The following is a 19999-nucleotide window of genomic DNA, read 5'->3' as shown; positions in this document are numbered from 1 at the left end:
GAGACATGAAAAATACAAAAGTGCAATCTTAATAACTGGAATCACTGAGTGCAAACAGACCTGTGTGTGGTCAGCCCTGGAGCTCTCAGGTGAGCAGAGGCAGTAGAGTCCTGGTTCAGGTGCCTCCGCAAGGCAATCTTGGCGGGGGAGAAGCGTGTGTAATCAGGAAGAGCGTGGGAGAAACTTTGCTGCCTCTGCCGGGCATCAGTGGAGACAGGTACAATCTCATGGTCCGGAGAAATTGGTAGGTAACGAGAGAGAAGCTCCCCTTTGGAGTTTGCTCTGTCGAAACAGGGTGAGCTGGTGCCGTTGATAGACAGCTCTGGGCTGACGCCATTGAAAGCTTGGGCTGAAGACAAGCCAATCTTAGAGGAGTCCATGTCTGTGGAAGAGCGTGACTCTAAGCTCTTTCTGTATGGGGAGCCGTCACAGGGGCTGTAGGATGATTTTAGCTGTAGCAGCTCCTGCTGCCTTTGACTTTTCTCCAGCTCCACAATGCTGATCTACAAACAAACACCAGAGGGAGCCATTACACAAGTGAACAGGCATTCTGCAACAATGCTGACCTATCTAGAAAAATGCTTGGTAGAGCACTTCTATAACTCTTCCCAATAGCTACATTGTAGTCATAGTTTAGAAAAAGTACTGATATATTAAAGGGGTGGACTAGAGAGATTAAACATTTGGAACTGAATCCAATACATTGATGAGGTGGACTGTACATACCTGCAGCTCCAGGCAGTGTCTCTGTTTCTCAGAGATTTGTCTGCGTAGTGCCTGCTTCTCTTTCAACAAACTCTCAAGACATAAAGAGCCCCAATCCAGCTTCAACTCCTCACATCGAGACTTCAGCTGCAAAACAACATTGTGTATTCGTATTTGCTTTCCAGCGCAGCAAAATATTGATAAACATTTCTAAGAAGTACGAGGCTGTGCAGAGCAAACTTCAACTACCATCATAGAAGAGTCAAGATTTTTACTCATACAGACTCACACAGATGTGCAGTGAAATGTAAAGCAGCATGAATGGTAACAGATGTGAATCTCTGGGGATGATGCTGTTCAATTGTAACAGGGTGCAGATTACAACAACATAGACATCAAGCCCTGAGCACTTACCAGTAGAAGGCTATGGTCCCTCAGCAAGGCCATGTCTCTCTCAAGCTGCTTTGTCTGTTCTTTGAGCTGACGATTGTGTGCCGATATCTCCTTCTGAGCCTGCAGCAGGTCCTCCACAGTCAAGGCTTTCACCCCCAACTGGTAACAACACACACAAGCCATTTTCACATTTGCTCTCCTGAAAAGGTCAAGAGAATTTCAGGAGGACAGCCTTTTCAGGGGGGTCTCTTGAGGCAAGACGTGACGTAAAAAGAATGACCTGGAAGAGCCGGAAACAGAGACGGCTATACAATGCTATAATGATAATAATTTGCCATTATATAAATTAGTAGAGGAACAAACCCCCCAAAAAGGCTTTAGTTTTCGAGATAACCCTACCCGAGGTAGAACAAAGCACAACCATATTTTTTCATAACTTGAACATGTCTAGTTTATGAAACGGATGGTTGTATAAAAATATTTTACTGCAAAATAACTTTTTTTGGATGTTTTATACATCTAATCAAAAATAAGCAAAATTAGGGCTTCTCCACAAGGCACAGTTAGATTTGGTTCTGTTGTCTTGATTTGGTTGTGGTGTCTTGACATGGTTGTGTTATCTTTGTTTGGTTGGTTGACTTTGTTGATGGTTATTTTCTGCAGCAATTGTTTTCCTAAAGCTCCTGGGAGGATTGTTTTAGTTGGTTATGAAGCTCACTCAAAGTTAGACTGATATCTTTAAATGGTTTACAAAAGCAAACAAGACCTTAAGATAGAATATATTTTCTTCTGTGAAGTTATTCTTATTCGTTACTGCTTTCAGCGGGTTGGTGTCATTTCGTACAGCCAAGATTCAGAGTTAGGGATACATTTGACGGTTCAAACTTGGCAGAAGGAGATTTTTCATCAGTAAACACAAATTACACAAGCACAGGACAAGATCAGCGAAGAGATAAGAGGTCAAACTTTGTCCCCAGTTGATGCTTAGTGTGGCAAAAAGGTTTTTAGTTGTACGGTGTTAAGCTCTCAGGTTCACAGTCATTTTGTCTAAAAGTGGAAATCATCCTTTGTAATTAGCATTTAAAATCAAATGTCATCTTATATAATGAGGTAAAATAAGTGTATAAAGAAGTTTCTTATAAACATGTTTGCATGATTATTTTCCTAATTCACCTCACACACATTTACGCCATAAGACTTGTTTTGTATCCCAGCTCCATTGGTTGCCTGATAAATCATTCAACAAAAATAGCTATTGTAGCTTTTTTTTAACACTTTATCATACTTATTATTATTATAAAAACTATCCCTTCATCCAGTGTATCCTCTGGAGTAACTAGGGTTCTTCTTAAAAGCAGGAGATATGGTGACTACACGCCATCTTTATATGACTGAAATACATAAAAAAAACTACAACAGGCCGTATGGGCGATATACAAATAGACTATATGAAGTATATTTAATTTCTAAGCACTCAAGGTTATATATATCAATACTGTTTTTAAGTTCATTAATATTTCACAACTGATGTCAAGACAATGCTTTAATTTTTTAGAAAGAAATAGAAACAATGTCATAGGTGACAATATTGTTGAAAGCAGCGGGTTAACTCTGAGTGTCATCATATAAATCATATGTAAGATAGAAAATATGAGACAAAACATATTAGGAATAACTATAAAATGTTAAATGTTATATATATAACCCTATATATATATATATTACAGAATAAAATTATATTGTGTCTTGTTGTTAAGTCTTAATCTATTGTTTGTGGCCACCTCCTCCCACATACACATCCATAGGGCCGCATTGTACCAGGTCGCCCTGAAATCCTGGCTGCACTAGTTTCCTGTTAGGGGCTGGTGACAGCATACGGTTGAGTGAAACGTCAAATAACTTGCTTTTATGTTGAGATAAGAGTCTAAAGAAGATAAAAATGACATATTTTAATGTTTGGTGTCCTTACTTAAAAAATTACAGACTTTGATATACATACCTTTTGAATTTTTGTTTCAATTTCCACCTAAACTACGTGTGTGTTCAAGTGTGAAAAATAAAAAAAATGAAAATGGTATTGATAAAAAAAAAATTGCTTAATTGTAATTAATAACTATCTGTGAACATCCTGTCCAAATTTGGTGAAATTCTGATTCCCAGAGATACATGTGATAAGGCTAGAGCTGTCCCTTTTAGAGAAGCCCTAATTTTTACCTATTTTCGTTTTTTGGTAAGATGCAGAAAACATCCAAAAAAAGTTGTTTTGCAGTAAAATATTTTATATAACCATCCGTTTCATAAACTAGACATGTTCAAGTTATGAAAAAATATGGTCGTGCTTTGTTCTACCTCGGGTAGGGGTATCTCAACTTTTAGGGGCCTAAGTTCCTCTACTAAATGTGTAGTTCTACAGAATCACTTTATCAACAAAACAGCGGAGAAGAACATAATGGTCAACAGAAAACATAATGCAGCATTTTAGTTACGTGCACATCAGAGGTTGGGCTAGACTTTCTTGGTGTCTAACATTTTGACGGACTCGTAAACTTTCTGTCATAATCTATAATAATAATTTTCACTTCTTATATCTTTATGATAATGAGACATTGTCTATGTATGAACTATTTATTATAGCATTTGATTATAGAAACAAGTCGATCACACGTTACGTTTAGTTTTCAGAACAATTTGAGGGCGTACTCAGACTATCAGTCTTAAGCACGTTTGTCCCCCCTCCACATTCATTCCGCCGTCGGCCTGAGCTCACACACCGCTCCAGGACTAACCGGGCCTGAGCACATTCATTTCTTGTACTTGTGCTCGTGCATGAACTGTAACGTGCTGAAGCACACCAGCTATAGGCTATAGCTTAACCATGCTATGAAAACAACCAGCAGCTGGAAAACGATGTCATGCACGATATCCTACAGGACAAAACCATAACTAATTAATTATGGACACTCACCACCAACTGGACTGGGAGGTGTACTGCAGGTGCTTTACATGTGGTTAATGACAGTGCCGTGAGAATTAGAAAGGAGCGGTGGACACCCGGTGATTCTAATCCGTCAAAATGACAGACAGCTTTCAGATTTTTCTGTCATTGTTAAAATAATTCCGTAAAAGACGGAAGAAAGCCCAAGTGCAAAATTTAGCTGTTCACATGTACAACTCACCACAAAAAACTTCAGGAGTTTTGTTCAAGTGTGAAAGCACTAACAGATATCCTCAGTGTCTTTCAGACATTCAGCTTAAGAGTGAATACAAATATGTGTGTCCATGTTGAGCAGTCATTGTAGCGGATGTCATTCCAAAGCAGTAATGTAAAAAGTGTACAAGGGGCTTGATTTGTTTGCTTGTATGCTCTCTGTCAGAAATGTTGAACTTGTGTTTTACTGTCTGTTTTAACACTGTCATTTACAAATGGGATATAAATGGAAATTAAGCCAATTAGGCTGTCCTTCATTTAAATCTATTTAAGCGATAATCATAGAATAGAATCATAGAACTACTGAATTTCTTCAAAGTGAACAAATGTTAATGGCACTTTTATAAGAGGTAATTGTGTTGACTGTGTTTACAGCTTGACACAGAGAGAGAGAAAATAGCAGATGTTCACACCTCGTCTAGTTTGGTCTGAAAGAGGCCTTTGATCTTGTCCTTGTGAGTCTGACAGACCGAGTGGAGCTGCTCTGCCTGTCCTGAGAGGTCCCTGTGTTTTTGCTAGATACAGAAAGGAATACAAGAATGCAGATAAGAATATGATTTTCATCATGACTTTCTTTTAGATCATCTTTTAGGTAGATATGTGCTTGAGTACATGCCAACTAAAATGTGTTGGAATTATAAGGTAGTGAAAAGTTTAAGAAAGCTGCTGCAGTAGAAAACCAGGAAAGAGTGTAATGGCAGTTTGAATTACCTTCTCCTGATCTAAAAGCTGCTGCAGGTTGGAGTGGTACTGGGGAGTCTTCATGTAGGCCATAAACTGCAGGTATTGAAGTTTGATGTTATCTGTAAAAAAAAAAAAAAAAATGTAGGTGTGAGGCACAAAGGGAGCAAGAGAGCAATAAAAAGAGGAGAGATTACTTCATGTTAGGGTAATAACAGTCATAAGCCGTTTTCACATATGCACTCCGGATAATATCTAGATATTTACAGGAGGACTTCTCCGGAGATTCTCCCGACCTAGCCGTTCACATGTGCTCCTCACAGCGGGGGACTTTCCCTGTCAGAGGGGAGGGCGCGCGGGGGATTTCCCGACGTAAGACGTGACGTAAATAAACAACGCGGAAGTAGCGGCCGTAGCAACAGAGTCCGCTACACGACGTTATAATGAGAATATTTGCCTTTATATCAATGCTGTGTAATCCAATGGAATGACAACATCCACAAGAGAGGAGAACAACATACTGACGAACAGAAAACATAATGCAGCCGTTTAATTACGTGCACGGAGATCGTAGTGGTCGAGTGCAGACACTTTAGACAGTCACTATATAAACGTCATTCTCTTCCTATTGGCTGAAATTTTTAATCTCCGGAGTATATTCGGCCGCGTTCAGACATCAGCTCCTCCGGATTATCTGCAGAAAAAATACTAGGGGTCTGGCTGGAGAAACTCCGGGTAATATCGGAGTAAAAAATTTGGCTGTTGCGTTCACACATACAGCTCCTCCTGGAAATCTCCGGAGTTTTTCAGGAGATTTCCGTATGTGTGAAAAGGGTTATAGTGTTGCTGTATCTGAACAGGCTTTGTGCCTTCTGACTTGACATTTATAAAATAGGCTCCTATCAATACATTACTTACATTATGATGATTTCAAAGCGAAGGCATGGGCTGTGGCGGACTAAAATTGGTCAGATTTGGCAGTTTTTAAAAAAAAGCTTAAACTATTCCTTCCATTATAACATTTTCTGTACACTACATTTTTGGTGTTAGTTAGGTGATGTCAGTTATCTCTAAGAACATTACTTAACCAGAGGAGGGATTCTAGCTAGCCAATCATGGGGCTTGCAGTGCCGAAGATTATGCATATTTTTTTTGTGAACTGGCTGAAATTCGGCCCCCGGTAAAAATCTTGTTAAGTGTCATAAAGTCTGCCATGCTTATTGCTCCCAATAGATTATGGTCAATATTGTTTTGCATAAAGACTTGAACAGGATCTGGTATAATATCCACAACTTTCCAAAAATGTTGTAAAGCTGATTAGCAATGTTACTGAGACTTCATTATCTCACCGAGCAGTTGTTGCAGAGCAGGAGGAGTCGGGCTCAGCAGCAGTTGACTAGAAGGATAGTGCTGGACCTTGGGAGGTAGCTGGTAGAAGGGACTCGGAGGTGGCCGGTATGCATCTGTACACATAAGACCCATATTCAGACAAACTATTCAGTGTATATTTAAAGAAAACATCAGTCCCATTATAAGGTAACATCTACAGAGTTGTGCATGTGTTTTTGTGTGCCATCTGACCCTGAGGGGGTGCTGCAGAAAGGGTCTTGGCATGCAGCAAATCCAAAGCGCTCTGGTTCTTCTTATTTTTCTTCTCAGCAGCTGGGGCAGCTTTCTTGGGTCGACCTCGTTTCTTGTTGTTCAACTTGCGACCTTTGGTCAGGAGTCGAGCTCTCCTGGGTTTTGGGGGGGGCTTGACCACTGTCACCAAAGAAGGACGCTCGTCCTCACCACAGGAGTCCTGCTGTTAAAGACAGGGACAAACACACAGGTGTATGAAGTATATCAGTGAGAAGAAAAACTGTGACAAAATGGCACACAATTGTAGGACAATGTAGGAGATGCGTCCCACATGAAGTCTTGTAAACATGAGCATATTCTACCTTGTTTTGTTCCTTGGGTTTTGTGGGCGTGGTGCTGTTGCTTTTACTGTCCTTTGTATCCTTCTGCAGACGTCGCCTAGCTGCCTCTTGCTCCTCCTGTTATAAGATGATGAGCCAAATGAATTGATTTATACAGAAAGATATATAAAGCACAAACTATATATCTAATACAGGAAGATGACATGACTTACCCTGAGTTTAGGATTTTTGAGACTTGCAAAATAGTTTTCAAGCTGAAAGACAAGACAGGGAAAACAGGCGCTAGTTTAATATTTACATTAGATAACATCAAGGGCCACTTTAAAAAACAAGTTCATACACAATACATTTTATTTCAACTTTAACAATCAGATTGACTTTTTTCCATTTATTCCATTGTTTTAGAAATGCCATTATAAACAAATATACTAGGGTTCACTTGATACCATATGACCTGTTTTTTTGGAAAAGTAATCAGTATCTTTCATAAGCAGTGTTTACTTTTTCCTAAAAGTAAACGTCAACTGACTTACAACACCAAAGCACGTGTTCCGTTTTACTGTGGTACCCACAGGCAGATCTACTTGAGGTGGTTACACAGAAGAAAGCTGTCACTGGCATATTAAAGGCAGACTGGCCGCTCTCTTACAGGAATTTCCGAATGATAACTAGTGATTACTTTATCCAGTAACCAAATACAAAAACATATCAGTGTTATCTAGGGTTGACCTCTGTGTCCTCTGCTGAGATTGTCTACTCATGGGACTGACTACTCATTACAATCATACCAGCTGTTAGAACAGCAGCCTCTCTCTTGAGTTTAGGTAACTCTTGGTCTTTAATTACATCAAGACTGAAATACATGATTTGCTTCTGCTGCTTCAGCAACCATTTAGCATTTTTATTTTGTCAAGCTGTCAAGATAAATTCTAATCTCTGCACTCAAGTGATCCTCCTTACTATGGTGCGGTCTATGGTATGCAGGTAGTAGGAAACTGGCTTCCCAGTCCAGGACACCGAGCCCCTGAGCGGAGAGAGCTCCACCACACGCATTATTGTGCCAATATCTGCAGGACAGAGAGAAATAACAGACCCCTTTGTCAAACACAAGTATGCACAAGCATTACAAAATACAAATCAGATTTTTAACTGATTCTGGTACTTACCACTCAAGTTTCGACTATTAATTCTAAAATTTAAAGGTGCAAAAGGTTTGGAGGATACAATTTTCCCGCCTGGAAAAAAAAGACAAATGAATTAATTATTTTTGTAAACATTGAAAGAAATCATCAAAAGAAACAATCAGTATTTAAATTAAAGACAGTAATCCTACAGAGTCAGTCATGTTGTTCTATTAATAATTTAAAACTGAAAATAAAAGAACATAGTGAGGCTGTAAGATCAAAGGTCAAAAGCCAAGACGTAGTGGTTACTGGATACCGTCACCCATTGTTCATTTAATCTCCAATTAAAACAGCTGAATAAATATCTTTCCCAGGGAGTCAGGCTGTTACTCTCAGTGCTACAAACAGAAGGCCCAAATGTTTCCTATAAAGAACTAACAGGACTGTGAAAAACTAACAACAAACTAACAGGACTGTGCTCTGAATCAAAGGCTGTTAGCACCCGCTATACAAAAGCTTTCTTTACACCCTTTGATCTTGTATCTCCCGCGATAATATAAAAAGGCTCCTTTTGTTGCAGCTCATTAACAGTAGAAAATTAACATTTGAGGTTTAAGGGAACCATGGCATGAGAATCCCATCAGTACTCCATCTGATTATTATAGACGAATTTGATATGTCTGTCCTTGTAAGCAGCACACCTCTATCAGGTAACTTATATTGGATGCAAGACTTCTTTGTTCCTTAAATAGCCTCAAGTCAGCCTAGATTTTATTGACTGCGCATCTGTACGTGGGGCTCACCGCTCTGGCTCAGTTGGTAGAGTCGTCGTCTAAGTAATATTTAAGTAAATATAGAGCAGCTCTTTTTAGCTAAACTTGAGCTACCTATGGTCATATTGGACAACTTGTGATATGAAAACTATTTCATAATCGAGAGGTGATGGATAGCCTAGCGTTTATGTGCAGAGGGTATAGTCCTCATCACAGCGGCTGTGGATTACAATCTGTCCTCGGCCCTTTGGTGCATGTTATCCCCTGCTCTCTTCTCTCAACGTCTCAGCTGTCCTATCCAATAAAAGGCCCAAAAAATCTAAATGTGTCATGATAAGCTGAACAATACCAACCTTCCTTCATGTTAGCAAAGCGCTCCTTCAGCTGGTGATCAACCTCTGGACCAAAGGCAAAGTTATTCACAAAAATAATACTGCAAAACAAACAGAGAGACATATTTTAGACCCAGGGGTTTGCTGTAAAACAATTTGACCATTGTTTACATGAAAATCATTAGTGAGAGAAACACTTGAGTTTAAGGAAAGTTCTGATGATATGGATGCATCTGAATGATGAACAATGTTCTCTATACTGATGACCACTCCAACTAACAAATGGACACTAATTCATCTTTAATAGGAAAAGTGGAAATAGTGTCCTCCGGAGGATCAACATGTTCTTTTTAATATCACCTTGTGGTGGCGATCCTTTCCCTCCACTCTTCAGACAGAAAGTCCCCTTTCTCCAGCTGAAAGACACGGAGCAGAGTAAGTACTAGTAAAAGTCCTGAAGACCCTTTGGATCTGCAGAACACACAATAATAATCGTTGAGCAGTATAAAGAAATGTTCTTCACTTAGAGTCAACTTACTGTGTACTCCCCATGTTTCTTCCCATACCATTTCATCCACTTTTTAAACTCTTTATCCATAGACTGAAAGAAAAAGAAAAGTATTCAAAAAAAGTTTGGCTTTTCTTCCTGAGGCTGCAATAAAGTGAAGGATGGGCCAGTCAATGCATCCTGCTGCCAATTGTTGGTGCACGAGGTAGCATGTTTATGCATCCAGCATGATTGAAAGCTTCCTCTTTTTCTTGAGTAATTAACGCAAAGCATTTCTAATGACTGGCAGGCAGTTAGCTAGTTGTCAGATATCTCAATCACCACATAACATACTCATAAAGCGTTACTTACAATTCCATTGTTAACGATATTTAGTTCTCTGTGTATATTGTTGCTTGTGTGGGCGTGTTTCTACAAGGTAATAATGAAAGGATGAACTGATATTTCTATAGTTACCTCTGCATAGGTAGATGGAGTGTCTGCTTTCTCTACACCGAAGTAGTGTTTACAGTTGGTTGCTGCTGCAACCTGTAGCACCACCTGTCCCACTCCTGCAAAACAGACACAAAGGGTTAATTTCTTACTCAAAATAAATTAAATTAAACTGCTAAGCTTCCTTGTTCCTGCGTTCAATTTTTTATTTTATTTTTCACTACACAGTGGCATTTGCGGTACTATATTAAGGCAGAGTTGGATCAATTCTTGGTTCAACATCCTAAAATAACACAGACTTACCACTGCCGAGGTCAACAAAGGTGTCGTCTTCCATCATTTCCATCTCGTCGATGATCTGAGACACCAGGTCGAAAGAGGTTTCTCCGTAAACCTCAGGGGAGAAGGGCTCGTAGTTGTTGAGCTTCTCTGGGTCGGTCACTGAGTGGTTGTACACCTGCTGCAGGATGTGTCTCAGCAGCCCGTTTGAAGGACGCTTGTTCAGCTTCATTGGCTGAGTTGTCCCCTTCCACTGGAATGTGGGAAGATATATTTATTTACAAAACAATAATCAAATCAAGGCATGTTTTATTTACTATCCATCAATGGCTGATATAATCAGTGGTATTGGACAGAAGGACAAACAAAAATATTGCATATTTAAGATTCAAATGTAGATTTCATACTTAAATAGTACTTGCACTTATTTCATCATCTTGGAAAAAATAATTAATTCTAAATGGATATATAAAATATATACGTATATAAGATATATTACATTAGTCGTGTAAAAAAGTGTTTAGTCATGTATGGCAGGAGTACTCATACACTCAGTAAGAAAATGTATTGTTAACATAAAGTGAAATGTGTTGTCACATTCACAAAACAGAAACGTAACCCATGTGGACTCACCAGCTGGTGAATGCTGTCAATGGCTCTGTTGTACTTGTCACACAGTCTCTGCATACTCTCAAAGCTGTGAGATTTAGAAGACATCAAATCAATTAATTGTTTTGTAATAAATGAAATCAAAGACTGAACCTACACAGTATGTGACTATTCTTGACTTCACAAAACATTTTCAGCAATAAACAAACCTCATCTAAATTCAGACAAGCAGGCTGTTCGATTCAGGAGTAAAGTATGACACATTACTGGATGAAATTGTTCAAGTCATAATAATACACCTATGGTCTGTGTTGTGTATCTGTTTGTTTGCTTTTCAGTATCATTAACACAAACAGAGGGTTAGCTCACCTCTTGGTATCATAGTCAATGAGAACGTAGTTTTCCATCGCCAGTTTGAGGTCTGGAATCTCCTCACACACCCACCTAGAGAAAGCACATGTATAAAACCATCACCATATCATACAACTGACAGAGTCACTTAGAGTCTGTGTGAATGTGGGAGGGTACATGTGGGAAAGTTCACTTACCGGATGGTCTCGATGATTTCATGAGCTGCATCATGGTGTTTATCCTGAAAACAGACACAAATATAAAACAACTCTCAGTATGACTCATTTACTTTAAGAGCAAAACAGCTTTCAAAATGACCCCTCAAGTTGAACCATCACTTTTAAAAATAGACACAACATAAGTCTTTAAGCCTTTATGATGTTTGGCTTCATTGCAGAAGTGTTTATTACACTGCACGGCTACAGTACAGACAACTCATTAACTGGTCACTGAGTGTAGGAAGCCCAAATCAATATCAGATTGATACCAACCAGGTAGCACAAAACAGAACATGAAGAAGATTTGAAAGATTTCTGAGGTATCTGACAATCAAGCTACTTAAACCTAAGCACTTAAAAAATAAACGTTAGTGTCAAAGCCGTATACAAATCTCAACTGTCTGTCACGCTAATGCCCTAAACAAGATTCAATTAATTCGATAACACATCATATGAGAAGCCAGAATGTGTAATTAACTATGTCTGCACTATGAGTATAATGGTGAACAGTGTTGAAAGTAAATGATACATTAATTTAAAACTAAGGCCAAGAGAAAAAAAAACTGAATTTTACACTAATGCGACCGCAGTGTGAGGACCAACTATTAGGACTGATTTATCCAGTTAATATAATAACATCTTACAGATCTAACAACATTGGGAGAAGACATGGAGGAGGTGAATTAAGTTAAAATTTAAAGCAGGAGAAGTAATTTCACCTGAGAACATTTGAAGCTGAAATAGTATTTTCTCAGAACATAATTGTGGAATTTTATAGAGTTGTATTTATTTATGAGTCTAAAGAAACGAGAGCTGATCATTCAAGCCGCATTCACAGGGGGGCTAGGACACACACCGTCATAGTCTTTCAGAAGTGTGTACACTAATGTGTCCTGGGCCACATAAATGGACCACCTTCCTGTCACTCTTGCCACAATACATCTCAGCTTGACTCTGGTTTTACTATTTCTCTTATCATTCGATGTGAAATGAAAATAAAGCACAGAAATAAAGTATAATACTGGATATTGATCCAGAAAGACGGACAGACTGATGGATGATAAGCAGGTGATTTTGTGTAAGGCAACAATGTAAGAATAAATATATGGAAACAGAAGCCTGAACTTCAAGAGTTTAAGTTTGGGGATTTTAGTTGGATTCATTTTTCAATCACTAAAAGGCAGTCTCATTTGAGGCAGCTCTATTTTTGTACGTTATTTCATATTGAAAAGCAAATAGGAAATTAAATATGATGAAGTACAGTTTATATTTTTTATAGTCACCATCACAGTGATAAAAAATACAACAACCTTGATGGAAGATTTTGGCTATAGTGCCCACCCTGACTACCATGTGGATTTATTAACACACAAAAGTATACGATGGTGGATTTCCGAGGAAACTAAAAATTTGGGATCTCCATCTTTGTGGCAAAAATCCAATCTTAGGTTCCAGCAGTGAACTACTCTTAATTGTGAAATAATAATAATGCCTTTATGAATAAAGCCTTTGCCAAGTACTCAAAGACACTGTACAAAGATAAAAGTTAAAACAACAATGTTGGAACAAACTAACAAAAAAGCTTGTTTAGAAAGATGAGTCTTGAGTAATGGTTTGAATGTGGATGGGTCAGTGTAGTCTTAAATATATTTGTGGAGTACGTTCCAGGGGGAAGAGTAAGCTATGGAGAATGCTCTGTCCCGCCAGGTTTGGTTCTAAATGGTGGAGACAAAAGTTTGGCATTAGAAAAATAGAGGCTACAGGAAGCAATGTGACAGTGGAGGAGGTCAGTACAGTAGCAGTGGGCCTGGTGATGAAGGCTTTGTGAGTGAGCGGAAGGATTTTTAATTGGATACGGTAAGGGACATGGAGCCATCGAAGAGGGGTGAAATGGTCACAGGAGCGGGTGAGCAGACGTGCAGTTTTGGATGTATGGGACTTCATAAAGGACTTTGGATGATGTGCTGTAAAGGATGTTGTTGCAGTAGTTCAGTCTGGATGTGATAAGCAGCAGAGAATTGAAGTAATGGTGGAGGCGGGCTATTTAATGAAGGTGGAAGAAGGCAGTTCTAGTGAGCCTGGTGACGTGTTGATCAAAGGAAAAGTGGCTGTCAAAAATGATTGCAAGATTGCCAATTTGAGTGTTTGGGGGACTGAACTGGAGCTGAGGGAGGCGTTGATGATTGTTGTTACGAGTGGTGGGGTTAAGAATGCTGGTGGAGCTTTTCCTGCCTGTGGTGGAGGTGGACAGTACAATTAAGGACACAGGGGAGAAGTTATATCATAAAAATGTATTTTTTCTTTTTGGTTGATCTGAAAAACCGATCTGATCCATAATCAAAATCCGTGATCCGATTCCGAACCGTGGGATTTGTGATCCGTTACTCCACTCTTTGTTGTAGAAAAGAGAGCCTTGTGGTTGGAGAAAATATTCAATTGAGTTCAGGAGTGTGAATGAGACAGCTTTGCCTTTGATGGGAGTCAGTTGATCAAGACAGAAGGAAGGCAGGGATTTTGCTGGTGATAGAGGTCCTAAGAGCAGAGAGAGAGTCTGATTTGAGGTTTCTGATGGAGCATTTGTGTTTTTGTTTTGGAGTGGGAATAGGGATATCAGTGTCCATAGTTAAAGCCAGATGGTGGGAGATGTTGAGGTTTGGACTGGATCGTTGATGGATTGTAAAAATAGCGGTGCAGACCCAGTCCAGAATGTGACCACAGCTGTCGGTGGGGAAATGTTGTATGAAGTTGAAGCAATGAAGTAGATTCAGGAATTGGCAGATTTGCTGTGTGTGTCATTAATATGGAAATCAAAACAATTGAGGAGGATAACAGAAGGGGATACATAGCTGGGTTAGAGAAATCAGTAAAAAAAACTGCAGAAAGCCTGTGGATGTCCACTTTAAGGCTGGTAAGGTTTCTTTAAGTGTGTGTGTGAGAATCAGACAGCCTTCACAGCAAACGGTCTTCATGTTGTCTGTATGATAGTAGCAGAAATTGTGTTAGCAGTCTTGGCAAGCGAGATCCAATGCTAAAAACAAGTAGCTGGTGCTGGGAGCCGTTATCACGTCACCATAGTTGGTTCAAAGTGTAACGTGAGTTAAAACGTCTAAAGACAATTGAGATTTTTCCACGGTGGTCTCCTTTGATACAGAACGACCAACCTCAGTGATCAGGACTAAACGCTGGGCGAAACAATAGTTCACTACAAAGTCATTATGGTTTTGATGTTTGGGAGCAGCAGCTGCCGCGGACATTTGTTCAGTTTGTTTCAGTGTGTGCTGAACATCCAGAGATTTGATGAATTAAATCGTTCAATCAGCAAAAAGGTACAGGTGAAAGCAGTCAAGCTCCAATGAATAAATCATGAAAATGTGACTCAAAAACAGGGTAAAATCAGTTTATGAAAGCGGGCAACAAACAGGAAATGCACACTGGAAGTCTAGGTAAAGATATTTAAATAAAACAAATTTTAAATATCTTGTGTTCTAACTTGAATGAAAAGGCAAAACATTTTTTCTGTCATGTATCTGCAAAGTAATTAATTTGCTCATTTATTGTGAAGGAGAGTTAATAAAGTCCTACATGTCTATTGTTGGCTTTGAGTTCATTTTCATCAGGAGTAACTTTTTTTAAATCAATAAAGTTATTTCAAGATTTTGCTCAATCGGACTACTCCAAAACATGTTTAAAAAAATGTATTCTGATCATTCACTGTATAATGATCTCATGCGTCTATAGTTAGCAATCCAGCTGGCGTGTGCTGAGCAGCTCTTGGAGTCAAGTTACACCCAGAGCGCAGCCAGCCCGAGCCCGTTGCCTGAGCTGACCCACTGACCCACTTTCTGTTTCCTGCTCCAGCACACTGCCAAGGAGAGCCTCTGGTGGAGGGAAAGAAAAGACCGAAAATAAGTAAGGAGGAGAAATCAGAGTGTAAAGGAAAGAAAGTGAAAGCGAGAGGGGACAGAAAGTGGGAGCCAGAGAGGGGTAGCCTGGTATTAGTCAGCTGTTTAATGCCTGGCACAGCAGCTAACTGCTCCCAGCTTGGAGCTCCAGCTTCCCGCTCAATACTGCCCGCCACTTTCTACACAAACTTCCGGCAACGCTCAAACATGCATGCGCACACATTCAAATATGCACTGTCAAACAAAACAGGAAAGGTCCTATTTCTGGCAGCACAGAGATTGACTTACAGCTGTTTTGCCAGGCTAACTGCTGGATCTGTTGCTACTGTATTATGCCGCATTCGTTTCAAGTCTTCTTCAACAAACATGAGAACAATAGTATTTGACACATTCAAAAGGGAAGCAATATAAGGCGTGCAAGTGTATGAAAGAGACTGTGAGCAAGGGAATGAGAAGCTGAAGTGGGGGGAGGTCACCTGCTCACACAAAGACTGCACACAGCAACACCAGCAAAGCGTGAGTGCTAAAAATAAACACTGTCTGCAGCTAGAGTCAAACAAAAAGAAAAGGAGACCCTCCTCTCTCCCCACCGTGGGCATACTGACGCATATAGGACTGCTCCTCTTCAGTCAATCTCTCCTAACATGTTCTGCATTGTGGGTATACACATCACTCTGCTCCAAGTGACAAAGTCAAACTTGCATGTAACACCTGTGTACTTACTTACTAGAAAAATATGACTAACTAACAGGGCATCCATCCTTTCTCTATAATGCTTATACTGTTGGGGGTCATGAGGTCTGGGGCTGATCCTTGCTGTCACTGAACTAGAAGGTTGCTTTCTGAACAGATCCCCACCAGTCATTCACAGGACTGACACAGAGAGCATGTTTACTGCTTGTACCTATAATGCAAGCGACTGCACACTTAGCACAAGCTAACCACCAGGCAAACTCCGCATCTGCAGGTGAAAGCCAGCCTAATGTTCACTCTCGTTTTGGAACAAGCTTTATCCACATGGTGTTCCGCTGAGAGCAGTGTGCATTGAAAAGGCCCTTCACTGTGATTATATTTTCTCTTCCTTGCCGCTATGTCCACGTCCATCATGTTCGCCAGTCTGAATCGCATCCACTCCTAAAATCACCTGCGTGCTATCATTAGCTGGGACAAACAAACCAGCTCCCCCCCCCCGCAGAAACATCCTGTTTCAACCAAAATAAATCAAAACATTAAAATACAGGCAGGGGAAAAGGTCTCTGCAGACACAGTTACCACCACACATATACGCCCATTGGTGAAGATTGAGTAGCATTACTTTTGTATAATAAATACATTTTATTTTTTTAGGAAAAAGCTACTGGCTCTGTCTTAAAGTAATTCTGTAATCATGACTGCAGAAAAGCAAATAAAACAGTAGCCTTTTGTTTTCTCTGGTCTACTGCTGCAATCAATTCTCAATTCAAAGAAGTAGAGAGACCAATAACTCGACAACATAACAGCAGCCGTGTCGTAATAGATTAACTACAAAGGAGAGCATCTAGCCCTTCAGCTGCAGTTTCAAATGCTGTGGGCCTGCTTAGTGCCCACACCCAGAACCAGATGGACTAAGAGCTGCACCACAGCAGAGGTGCTCTTCATATGGAAGCATTTACAGATGCACATATGTGGGGATCTGGTGCGGGATGGAGAGAGAGAGAGAGAGAAAAAAAAAGAAAGAGCATTTTATTGGATTCACTCTGGGTGCTACATTACAGAAACAGCACGCCTTATATTTAACAGCCAGTACAACAGCCATGTTGTGTGTATCAAAACACAGACAGCACTGTGTTCATGCTCTGTGGGTGAGATAAGAAATCTTAATGCTCTGTGGGAGTGAAGAATGAATCTTCATTTCACAGGATACATTGCTAGCAGAAAGTATTTCAACAAGGGTGAAATCTGACAATAAAACATGACTGAGAAAAAATAAACTTGTGCAGATACTGGCATACGTTTTTGAATTCTATTAATACAGCACTGCTGAAAGGAAGCAGTCTTTTCTGCCCTCCTCCCTGTAGAGTTGACCATATGGACAGAAGAGGAGGGGAGAAAAGAGAGGAAGTGTTTCCCTTTGAAAACAGGAGGAGAGCGCTTCATGAATAGCAGAACTCCACATGCAGGACCATCAGCTGTTTCTAATTCAGTGTGTGACAGCTAGTCCCAGTATAAATAGCCATCAGGTAGGTCGACAGTTTATTCAACAGTATAAAATCCTGGCATGCCTGCTCTTGTGTTTATCCTCACAGACCATAACATAAGGAAGCGGTTGAGATAATAATGCAGCACCAGGGGGAACTGTGAGTGTTATCAGGCTCTGGCCTGGTGTAAAGGGAGGGTCAAACTCAGCCAAAGCATAGAGGAACGCCTCTTTACATCAAGAAGCTGCAATGACTCAGTGACTAGAAACGAACACAGCTCATAATGCAGTGATGAGATAAACAAACTAATAGATAGAACTGAAATCACACAGACTGCCAGTCTACGTTAAGTGTGGGTGGAGATGAGTTTTTTGAGAAATACCCCTTCAGACATTCTGAGAAACTGAAACTTTTTCTGTCAGCACTTACTATCTCACCAATAAAGCGAAAGAAAGTTTCAGACAACTTAATGCACCTTTAAAATGACCACAAAACTTGCCACCGCTTCCCTTTCCGTTCCTATTCTCAGAGTCAAGTGTGATGAGCCAGTGACGTGTTGACACTATGCGACATGGAAATACAACTGAAAGAAGGCATGCATGGCTTTGCACTGAGGGAAACTGACAGACTGGGGATCCACTGCACGTATCGACCTACAGAGCAAAAAATTAGATTTCCATCATCCTTATGACAGCACTCGAGGAATGTAATTTAGTCCTTCATATGCATGTTACATGGAGCAACCTGGACACAGACATACAAATACATTGTTCCTAATCAACATACATACACATTTAACAGAATAGATAAGATACATAAAAATAAAAACAGGGGCTATATACAGTACAAAATGAATGATGAAGTTAACTGGGGGGAATTGAGAATTGAGACAGCATTTGCAGAGAATGACAAGTGATGATTAAAGTGACTTGGTGTGATAAACATGAGGATATGTGTCCTGCGATTTCTCACAGAAATAACTAAGATAGACCGGTCATGTGTGAACGTAAATTATTATTTCCAAGACAGTGCTCAACTCCAACACTGACGTGATCTTGGATGAGAAGCATGGTCTGCTGAAGTAGCTCCAATTTTAAAAATGTGTGTTCCTGAGTGTCACTGTCTGGGTCACTATTTAGTACTGTTAGCTTTTTTACTCAGCTCAAGTGTATCGTAGTGTGTCAGATTCTGATTTCTAAGACTCATTTATAGAAACACTGGAGGCAAAACAAGCGAAATGTCCGATCAGTATAGTAGCTGGCTGATAGCCCCGTGTCTGTCACCAGTACGACCAGTATGACCTGATTCACCGGACGAGCGTGCTATGTGGCTCCTTCTACTAGCCAATGTTAGCAGACAAGTAGCTAACAAAGACAAAAACAAGAGACATAATCTACATGTCAAACCGGTGAGTTTATAAATTCAACACTTACATATACTGGTAAAGGCCACGGATAACCAGCGGGTTCTGCTCCAACCGGCGATTTGAGCTTGAGCTCCAGCTTTTCTCCCATCCTACTCTCCGCGGCGGCTCGGGCTGTGATAAGATAGCTTGTTAGCTCGTCACAGCTCTCCGTTAGCCAGCTGGTCGGTTAGCGAAGCGAGCTACAACCTGAACATTGTGTGGGGGGAAAAAAAACCGGTTGAAATAAAAAAAAGACGTCGACCCCGGTTGCGCGTTGAACACACACACGAAACCAAAACAGTCACGTGTATTTATGTGTATGTCTCGGTTTTCTTTTTTTGGAATATAATGCCTGTTTATGTCCACTGGCGATAACACCTCGTCCGTAACGCCGCCATCTTGCCCGGCATGAATATATATGGAAGGGGAGGGGGGGTGGTGGTGGTGGGGGGGGCCGCAGAGGGGACACTGACGTCACCGACGGGATCGTGAGCTCAGCGCGTGGGCCAGCGCTCACGAGTGTGTGTGCACACCCGTCCCACGGCTACACAGCGGAGTCAGACATGACGATGATGATTTTTTTTTTTTTTTTTTTTTTTTTTTTTTTGCAGCTGAAGAGACAGATTATGTTGGCAGAACACCTAAGAGTTTGACACGAACACTGCATATTACGCTGCAAATAAATTGACAAATTATGTTTTCGCACCTAAACAAGGACTTGCCAGGTAAAAAAAAAGATAAATACTTTCCATCGTTAAACTTCATTAGAAATGGTGAAGGAGTGCACTCTGTAATAAACCTAGCCATGTTTAGGTCGCATTCAGGACGTGACACGGGCATACACGTCTTTAGACAGTGCCAGTGCCAATTTAATTTACCTTGGCAATTCAATAAGTCTTCATGTTATATATTGGTAATTGTTAAAATCACCAGTCGCTGCATGTGTATTGCTAAGTTGCAGATGAAGCGACCAACATCCA

General features: G+C 40.2%; 1 protein-coding gene across 3 annotated transcripts in view; it reads right to left on the bottom strand.

Annotated features, from left to right (window-relative positions):
* dot1l (DOT1-like histone H3K79 methyltransferase) overlaps window positions 1–19432 on the bottom strand; it is a 28363-nt gene extending 8931 nt beyond the window's left edge. For 2 of the 3 annotated variants that reach the window (XR_009667806.1, XM_061033312.1), the window contains exons 1-20: window positions 19048–19431; window positions 11515–11558; window positions 11336–11410; window positions 10991–11054; window positions 10382–10610; window positions 10103–10197; window positions 9677–9739; window positions 9499–9554; window positions 9160–9239; window positions 8076–8144; window positions 7870–7976; window positions 7122–7163; window positions 6931–7026; window positions 6569–6791; window positions 6337–6450; window positions 5018–5109; window positions 4720–4821; window positions 1120–1257; window positions 727–852; window positions 61–503 (exon numbers count right to left, since the gene is read on the bottom strand). Coding sequence is in view for 2 of the 3 variants with exons in the window: in XM_061033312.1 (XP_060889295.1) it covers window positions 61–503; window positions 727–852; window positions 1120–1257; window positions 4720–4821; window positions 5018–5109; window positions 6337–6450; window positions 6569–6791; window positions 6931–7026; window positions 7122–7163; window positions 7870–7976; window positions 8076–8144; window positions 9160–9239; window positions 9499–9554; window positions 9677–9739; window positions 10103–10197; window positions 10382–10610; window positions 10991–11054; window positions 11336–11410; window positions 11515–11558; window positions 19048–19128 (2339 nt within the window). In the remaining variant the exon portion in view is untranslated. Of the gene's footprint in view, window positions 1–60; window positions 504–726; window positions 853–1119; window positions 1258–4719; window positions 4822–5017; window positions 5110–6336; window positions 6451–6568; window positions 6792–6930; window positions 7027–7121; window positions 7164–7869; window positions 7977–8075; window positions 8145–9159; window positions 9240–9498; window positions 9555–9676; window positions 9740–10102; window positions 10198–10381; window positions 10611–10990; window positions 11055–11335; window positions 11411–11514; window positions 11559–19047 lie in introns of all 3 variants that reach the window. The other variant, XM_061033313.1, reaches the window with a different exon arrangement.
* Between the last annotated feature and the right edge of the window lie 567 nt (window positions 19433–19999).

This window comes from Labrus mixtus, chromosome 3 (genome assembly GCF_963584025.1).
Source record: "Labrus mixtus chromosome 3, fLabMix1.1, whole genome shotgun sequence".
NCBI classification, from domain to species: domain Eukaryota; kingdom Metazoa; phylum Chordata; class Actinopteri; order Labriformes; family Labridae; genus Labrus; species Labrus mixtus.
The sequence above is the reverse complement of the archived record's forward strand: the minus strand, read 5'-3'. Positions and strand labels throughout refer to the sequence as shown.